This window comes from Balaenoptera borealis (assembly GCF_965194805.1).
Source record: "Balaenoptera borealis genome assembly, chromosome: 21".
Lineage (NCBI taxonomy): Eukaryota > Metazoa > Chordata > Mammalia > Artiodactyla > Balaenopteridae > Balaenoptera > Balaenoptera borealis.
The window spans coordinates 23,473,729-23,483,073 of record NC_138880.1 but is presented as its reverse complement, the minus strand read 5'-3'; the positions used below and the strand labels follow the sequence as shown (position 1 = coordinate 23,483,073).

The 9,345-nt window shown below is 36.5% G+C and overlaps 2 protein-coding genes across 12 annotated transcripts in view; one reads left to right on the top strand and one right to left on the bottom strand.

The window, feature by feature from the left end:
- SORBS2 (sorbin and SH3 domain containing 2) overlaps positions 1-9,345 on the bottom strand; it is a 230,452-nt gene that overhangs the window by 28,452 nt on the left and 192,655 nt on the right. For all 9 annotated transcript variants that reach the window (XM_082375164.1, XM_082375171.1, XM_082375165.1 and 6 more), the window contains 2 exons: positions 4,488-4,537; positions 675-781 (listed from right to left, as the gene is read on the bottom strand). In XM_082375164.1, the coding sequence (XP_082231290.1) occupies positions 675-781; positions 4,488-4,537 (157 nt within the window). The remainder of the gene's footprint in view (positions 1-674; positions 782-4,487; positions 4,538-9,345) is intronic.
- The window catches only part of CFAP96 (cilia and flagella associated protein 96), a 157,354-nt gene that overhangs the window by 126,987 nt on the left and 21,022 nt on the right, over positions 1-9,345 (top strand). The window lies entirely within an intron of this gene.

Here is a 9,345-nt window from a genome sequence, read left to right as displayed (position 1 = left end):
TGGCCTGTCTACAGAAAGCCCTTATTCCCTCATCTTTTGTCTCCTCCATCCTCCTATGCCTCTGTTTCCTCTTTACCTCTTTCCTCTGTGACTTAGTATATGATACTCTTGTCTACAAAATTTTTCTCAGAAAACCTCTAGTTTTCTTTTAAGACGGTAAGAATGGGATTGTTTTTTAAGTGGTAAGAATGGAACTTCTACTTGGACCACACATTAAAGCTAAGGTGAATCACTGGTGTTTTAGGGCACCTACAGCAGACCTAGTCATGGGTGAGTTGTTCATTTCATCTTGTTTTCTCAGATTAGATCCTCACCGCTGACGACTAACATTTACCACTCAACGGAGTATTTGTATTTTGCATCTAGGGAGCAGTTTCGTTGTTTTTGTTCTTAGATCTCAGTCTTTCCTGGTTGGTGCTATTTAAAGAAATTTTCTTCTCTCAGTTGAACTGGAAATAAAACCAGCAGAAAATTACATATACCTGAAGCAGTAAATACTAAACTATATTAAAAATGCAATTGCCTTGGGATTACATAGTGCATATGGATGTGTGAAAGATCAAAGGCATTATGAAATCAAAGAAAGCTTGACTATCACATCCAACCGTGCAAGGGAGCAAACATAAGCAAATTACGAAATGGCCAAATGTGTCTGAAAGGAAATGTACACATACCCACAAACCATCCATCATCACATTTTTCCATCACATCGATGACATCACTTTCTCTGAGCTCCAGCTCATCTTCATTCCTAGGAGTATAGTTATACAGAGCCTGAAACCTTAAATAGGACAAATGGATGTGTTAAACAAAATCTTTATGCCTCTGTGAAACTATAGAAGAGAGGATAATATTTATTTTACTTTTAACATTTCTATTCTTATTAGCATATTAATTAGGTAGTATAAGTCTTTGGTAAGCATGTAAAGTAAGTAGAAGTAGTTAGGCTTTCAGGGGAATTAGACCACTCTAATAGCATTTCAAAACTCATAATGAGGAAAATTTATGGAAGATTCTACTATCCATAGTTGGATTAAAACATTTATAAATTGGACCTGCATTTCAATTGTCCAGTCATAGATAGCTATCATTCGGACATTAAATGATAGTACAGAATATAAAAGAAGGGATATGTGCATTATTCAGCTATATAAAAACAAGAAGGAATTACGGTTTTAATTAGCCATAATCAGAAGCAAGTAATTGCAGCTTGCAAGTGGAATTTTCAAAAGATTCTAAATTGAGATGCACAAAATGTCTCAGATACAACTTCTAAATCACTGTATGGGAATTACTATAACAGAGAAGTGTGTGTTTTTTTTTTGTTTTTTTTATCAGGAGGAATTCTTTAAAGCAATTTAGTTTCATAGTTTGAATCAGTGTAAGTGGTGATCTCAAACAGTAGGTTAGGGACATACGTTCCTTTTTAAATGGGTGTCAGAGAAATTGTGTTTAATGTAGAAACTCTCAAAATAATCATATAAAAAAGAATTACTGATAGAATGCTGTCACTTTCTCTGTCTGAATTCTTTGAGAACACATATTTTGCTGACATTGATCAGTAGCAAACTCAGACATTGAATTTTTGGTAATAAAATAGCATGCATATTCATATGGACTGGCATTTTGGAAAGACACAAATTCTAGCAGCTCGGGGTCAGGAAGCATTTGATATGCAGTTAACATGAAAACTTCACATTACCACTAAAATATTACCAGTATGTGAGGGGGATTTTTTTAAAAAGTTAGTGAATTTGTTTCTGCCGTTCTTCATAACAGTTAATGTAATTCTGCCAATGTAAGAAAATAAGAACCACATTTCAGGGCACTTTGAATTTTTTCAAGCCAACTTTAAAAGGTTGATAATATTGGATACTGCTCAGGAACAAGAATGATTTATTTTGATTACTTCATTCAGTCAGAAAATCATACTTTGGTAGAACAAAACTATTCTATCATGTCATCTGAACTCAAACATCATGTGATAAACTGGGGCCTCGGCTGCATTGGCTTCTCTCCCTGTCCTTGAACTTTTTCGCATTGGGGGGTCTGGATAAAGTTGGATTGGGGGAGGGTGTATTGGAGAAAGAGCTGATAAGATGTGGTGCCTAACAGCCTCTCCTAGAAAACATTATCTTCCCTGGCCTGAGAGCAAAGCCTGAAATTCCAACATTAGAGATTTCTTCCCCTGTTAATATTTTGTCCTCCTAGTAAACCTTTTTAACTACTTGAGCTTTTGAGGTCTTCTATGGAAAAAGGATTCTGATTGTGGGGAAGGACAAAGAAAGGTAGCCTGAATCCCAGAGCCGTGGTGAAACAGACAGGAAGGTCTTGAATACGGACATTCCTTAATTTGGATGTTTGCATGGGCCAACCCTGGTTGGAGCAAATTATTCTGCTGTTTGATTTGAGGATGCTCAGGTGAAGGAATGGTATCTCTTGTCTATCCCTGGGGAAAGTTAATTTCACCATAGTTCCTTTTACAATCTCACATTTGAGGGAGATAGATAGGCATTCCTGGGCTGTTAATTCCATGGATATACATTGCATCTCTCACTTTGGGAAACACTGATTCTCCGAGCTTTTCAGGCTTCAGCCTTCACCCAGGCACATCTCCAGCCACTTACAGAGACAGGCCTATTTAAGGCCACAAACCCCAGCTGCTTGAAGAATCTCAAGGTCCCAAGAGATAAAAAAAAAAAACAAAATTGGCACGAACTCCTACTTCACTTTGATATGATGAAAGCCACTGTGCTTATCAGAGTTTACTTACCATTCTGGTTTAATTAGACCACCAAAAAAAAAAAAAAAAAAAATTTGGAAGTTTCATGGAAACATAAACAAACCTTCCGGAAATCCTCCTGCCTCTGCTGGCTTTCAGAATCAGTGTTGCACGACAGGAAATGCAGTCGAATTACAATAAAAAATGCTGTTTTGAAAGATGTGTTGGTGAGATGAATGATGGTGGTGGGGTCAGGATGCCTCAAAAAGAAATTTGTCTTTTAAATAGGAAATGCTCAACCAAACTTGAAGCTCTCTCTATAACTTGCAACTTCTTCTATAACATATTTTACCATACTTCTGAATTGCAGTGACATTATAACATTATGTTCCTATTTTCACTCAAAACCTATTACTTAAATGAAAGAGATTAAGTGATACCCATATAATTGGCATTGTGATCAAATAGAAATTTAATAAAGAATGTTTTATAATGTCCAAAGCAGGACACTGAAAATGTGCCTTCTTCTACCTGTGAGCTCATAAACTCGAGGAAGCATCAACTTCATGACATGAAACAGTGTGACATCACCTACATCTTAATTCATAAATTCATTAAAAGCTGCTGATATAATGGGTTGATAATGCAGTAAACCTAAGCAGCCTTGGGATTTATTTTTTGTGATGTGATCCCTTCATCATTTGTGTAAATAAGGAAACAAAACAAACCTTTAGAATTACAAGTTATATTTAACATTTTTCCAATTAAATGAAATTTTAAATTATTTGTACCTCCAACCTATTTTTTCATAGTCTTTTCCTTAACAAATAAAACCTTTCTGGCTGTACTCGGTGAGAGCCAGTTTCAGGTTAGAGATGGTTTCCGAGGAGCATGCTTTTAGCTAAGCACCAGGTCTGTGAGGAGTGAGGAGGTCACAGGCCACACACCAGGCCCCCCTGGTTTGCTCTGCTCCCGGGGAGCGGAGCTTGGGCAGTGGGCAGGAGGCACCCTGTGTGTGCTCAGGTCAGCCTGACGTGGTTTAGTCCTGTAAATGCTCCTTCCCAGGGTCTAGCTCCTCACTCAGAATAGGCAACAGCCAACAGGAAGTGGATAACCTCTGAATATCTCTCATGGGCAAAATGGAGCAGAAAGAGAATCTAAAAGACAATGTGTGACACCTTCAGATTGACTTGACTTAGAAAGGAGAGGGAATTTGAAAGAAAGTGTGAAAAGGCATTTTCCTGGTCCTCTGGGTAGTAAACATCCCGTAACTGAATGACAGTGCATGTTTTAATACTGCCATTTCCAAAAGAATGGAACTTTGGAATTATGCTACTAACTTATCACTGTAGGTCTACTCTGACGTTCTCCTGCTCTTCAAATATGTGTAAAAACAATGTTAGAACATTTTCAGTGTATCTTTAAGGCTGTAGTTACTAGAATCTACATGGTGAGTAGAACAGAGCGGGAGACAGATTCATGAATCTTAGGAATCACTGCAGCATTGGAAGGTTTTTTTCTTAGTGCATAAATCAAAGTCTTCTCCGCAAAATCAGGGATTTTTTTAAAAAAAATTAGCTTCTGTTCTCTGTTGTGAAAGATGGAGACTATTGCAATTTCTCTTAATCTGGGAGATGTCATCTCATGTTAGTTACTCTGATCTCTTTCACTTGCAAAGTTGTACCATCCTCGCTTATGGTACATCAATGGTCCATTTTGTGGGTCAAGGTTAGTCTCGAATTTAGAAGATAAGAAGAATACTTACGGTTCCCCCCCACCTTGAATGTTTTCATGAGTAAACACAGGACGCTGTGGCTGAAATGAAATGATTTTCAATGTAATCAATGCTTAAACTGGTACTAATTAAAAGATAATTTGGATAATGGCATGGCACTTTTCTTGACATTTAATATTTCCTGTTGTAAAAAACCAAGAGGAAGGAAAAAAAACCAAATAAAGGGTTTCTGCTGGATTAATAATTAAAATATTTTGAAAGGTGCTTTAAATTAAATCGAAATAACCAAGGTTCAAATGTTTTGAACATATCTGCAATCTTGTCTGCTCAAGCTTTATGGAAGAGTCAGGGTTTAGTCCCATTGATTTTTCAAAGGCCAGGAACATGGCAAGAACATAGACACCAAATCACTAGACTGGGAAGTATGGACACCTTCATACAACCTTATTCTTCAGCGTTTTCTCAAACAAGCAAAGAATAAACCACATTTAGTCTAACAGCAAAGTATCCACATTCATTCTAATATACTTTTCCTTCACAGACAACATTTTCACATACAGTACAGATAAACATGTCAAGAGGCAGACATGCCATGCTACATTTGAAGTTACACTCTCTGTTCTCAATGTGGTGGAAACACATGCATTTTTAAAAAGAGAAAACAGAGTTTGAAATAGCATGTAACAAACAATATCCAGGTAACATGTAACATTTTACCTTAGAAGAGAAATATTGGTAGAAATTCCCAGTGCACTGAACTCTCAAAAGAGTTTCCTTTCTTTTTAAACTAAGCATCAAGACCAGTATCTGTAATAGATACTTATAATATTGGAAATGACAAGCCTTTGCATCCCATATATCCACATAAATATTGCAATGAATGAAAGTTCACACGTTTCTTGAATATGTAAACTCAATGTAGTTTATACCGACTACCTAAACGTTACCTTTTAAGGGGGAAAAAAAGAATTTCAGTTCATTCATAACACACTTCAAAAGCATTCTCTTCTAAATGATGGCCGCATGGTAAAATGAGATAAACCAGAGTTTGCACGGCAAATTGCATGGCAATTGTAAGTGATTCTCTATTGGTGACTGCATTAGTTTTTAGATCCATGTCTTTAGACCTCAGGGCTAATTCCTGGATCCCGGAGTTAGGAAGGGATTACTGAGAGGCTGAGAATTCCCCCTGCAGACTGTCCATAGAAACCCCATTCGTCCAAGAACGGAGGGGGAATCCGTTAATTAATTGCTATTAATATTTTGTAATTATTTCCAGTCTCCTTTTCTCAGTCTTCTTTTTCATTTTAAATCACTGCAGAATATTATTCCCTCATATATATGTCTGTATCTTTTTTGGTTGTCTTAACCATTTCTCTCTCTTCTTTGTTTTTGAAATTCAGATTGATCTCGCCTTTTTCACTATCATAAATAACAATACTATATACATTTTTATACAAAGAGCTATTTTCTTGTTTTGAACTATCTCTTAGGACACATTTCCAGGAGTAAAATTTCGGGCCAAAGATTATGCGTTGAAGCCACATGATATTGAAAATGCTGGTGCTAGTTGCTCAAAAACACTATATTTAAAAATGCAATTTAAAAAAATCTAAAATGCCATGTTTTGAATCACACACCAAGATAGCAACTGTTTTCTCACAAAAACAATCATAGCGCAGTTTACAGTGCATAACAAAATTATAAATAAGGAAATATTATTTGTTCTTGTCGTAAGAGAAAATGTTTTGTAAAATATATTTCATTGTGCTCTAAAAATGGCATGCCTATTTCCACATATTTAAGCCATTCTAATATTTTTGAGTTGAGTAGAAGTTTCACTTTGATATCATGGCATCGAGTGCTTGGTAAAACTGGCTGGTCTAATTTCATTGCTCCCTTATGTTAAAATGTGAATGCAACTTTAAGGATTAGACTGTTCATTAACATAAAACAATCTACTTATAAAACCTGTATAGCACCTTTCCGTTATTGTGATTACAATTCCACTGGTTTAATTCCTTTAATTCAACTCATCTCATAAATCATTTAAATGAACTATCTCTGTGGCAATTATGAAAATTGGGCTATTGCCAAAAGTATGTGGCTCCCTTAATTCTACAGGCCTCTATGTCTTAAGAACTTGTGTTCCTGGGTGTGTCAGCCAGTAACATCCTTGTTTTTACTAATCTTTCTCAATGCTTCCTTCATATCCTTTAAAAGGATCCACCCCCATTTTTAAATTTTTTTTTCTGAATCACTGGTTTTCTATACTGTTCACATACTGAGGCCAGGATTTATCACAGCTTTTATTAGCAGAGAAGTTGTGTATCTATTATAATGGTGACTTTTAGAACTTTTCTGAGGTTACTTTTGATAGGAATCATCTCTATGTGAATATGGATAACTAGGAGCCAGTTTTGAGGAAAGATGACCAGTTACAGGAACTGAAATAATTTATTTTAAAAGTCTTTTGGGAATTCCATGGTGGCGCAGTGGTTAAGAATCCACCTGCCAATGCAGGGGACACGGGTTCAATCCCTGGTCCGGGAAGATCCCACGTGCCGCGGAGCAACTAAGCCCGTGTGCCACAACTACTGAGCCTGTGCTCTAGAGCCCGTGAGCTACAACTACTGAGCCCACGTGCCACAACTACTGAGCCCACGTTCCACAACTACTGAAGCCCACGCGCCTAGAGCCTGTGCTCTGTAACAAGAGAAGCCACCGCAATGAGAAGCCCACGCACTGCAAGGAAGAGTAGCCCCCGCTCGGCGCAACTAGAGAAAGCCCGCGCGCAGCAACGAAGACCCAACGCAGGCAAAAATAAATAAATTTATATTAAAAAAAAGTCTTTGGTCAATAGAGGAATAAGCAGCACAGATACTTATGAGGGCATGTTTGTGTCTTTCCAGTGTTGGCGATGACTAACTATATCACCTTGGATATGCACCTCAGCTTCCTTATCTCTAAAATCAAGGAGGTGGACAAGTTGATGGTTTAGATCTTTTCCCCCTCAGGGAATCCATAAAGGAATCCACGTTTTCACAGATATATTTCCTCTGATACTCCTTCAGTTGTCAGAGAGCTATGACAATTGGCATTGGTTAATTCCCAAGTGTCTCAGTCATGTAAAAACAATTAATTTTAAAACAATAATTAAACTTCATTTTTCAGATCGGTAAACCAAAACCCAAAGATAATTTCTTAATATCACAAATAGGCAAGAAGAAGGAACAGAATTATAATTCTGACTCTCACTCTTTATTGCATAAAAGCTTGCTATGATGGAATAGATAGTGCAGGCTTATTAAAATCAACACCTTAATTTTTTTCCTTTAGGCAAGTGTTTCTGTTCTGTATGGATACCCAAACAAATTGTCGTAGAAGGTTGTTTTTTGCCTTTCCCCCTCCTTATAACTGGGCACAAACCTTGGGGCAAAGACCTGTGAGGTATCTGCACTCTTTTGCCACCTACTGGTGAGTATTGGCAGCAACATGTTAAAAGCTGTTTTGCCTTTGGACAGCTCTCACCAAGTTCCTTCAGCCTGGATTCATTTTGAAAGGATATTTTAAAGACCACAGAGCGATGTGGAATATAGATAGTCATCTGTTTTTCTGACCATGTTCTTCTTATTCCACGTTTTAAATTCTTGAGAAAGGATCAGTCTTTAGCCACCAGTATTTTTGGTCTGTGTTCATTTGTATTTTCACTATCTGCTCAGGCATTTCTATTACTCATAGCTTCTTAGCGGTTTTGTGATAAATATAGAAGATACATTAGTGACATTCAAGAAGCTCATATGAGCTGTGAGTTTAAAAAGATGGTTTTGAAGTTAACAGATGACAGTCACTGTGCTGGAAATTTTAAGCGAGAATTATGTCATATTTACATTTCCTTAATGAGTCTTAAGAGCCCAATGAAAATTAGAAAACCCAATGAAACATGCTGCTTTTATAGAATCCTAAATATTTAGCTTTTTCCTTGGCAATGTTACAATCTTTTTTTTCTCTTTTAGTGTAGCTATTTTTTAGTGTTGTCAAAAGCAGATACAAATGAGACAGGTTTTAAACACATGCTAATTTTCAAAGCCAGAACCAATCACAAGCCACTGCTCATAAGAAAGTTGGTTTGAAATATCCTAGAACCTTAGGTATCAGTAAAATATACACTTTTCTAGCTCAGATAGTAAGGCACAGTCTGTCCTAAACCTGTCTTCTTATCTGTGCTTCTGAAGAGGCATCTGGAGGATTAGCTATATCTAGTATTAGGTAATTCTTAGGTAAGGATTGACCATTACTTTAAATACTAATGTGGGAAAATCTTTGAAAGGGCTCTAAGCAGTTCTAGAGTTCTTATTTTTTTTCCCAGAAAATGTTAGGTGTGGTACTTGCCAACCAGAATTAGATGAAATTCTCTTAATAACCGTACCATGTTTATGTTTCTAGGTGTATTTTTCTTTCTTACATTATACAATTATTTTAAATATTTAAATTATTTTTTAAATTGTGAAAACACAACTTTGCCTAAGTCTAAAGAATATAGAATATTTGTGTTCCACACAAACACATATAATAGAACATATAAGTACATAATGTAAAAATCTGACAAAGAAAAAAACTTATGGTGACCCAAAGCATACCATCTCATTGACCCATGGGAATTTATGGATGGGCCATATTAATTTTGGAAAAAGCTTTCTTTTTTTCTTTTTTTGGCTCTGGAAAGCCCTTCTGTGAGAATCTCTCCCAATCAACATTCCTCATTCTCTATGGCAACACAAATCTCTGCCTCAGAAACAAAATCAGGTCTTATTAGGCAAAGCAAAAAGCACAAAAATGGCCTAAATACAGAGAAGTATCTACATTTCTTAAAAACGGAAAAGGAAAT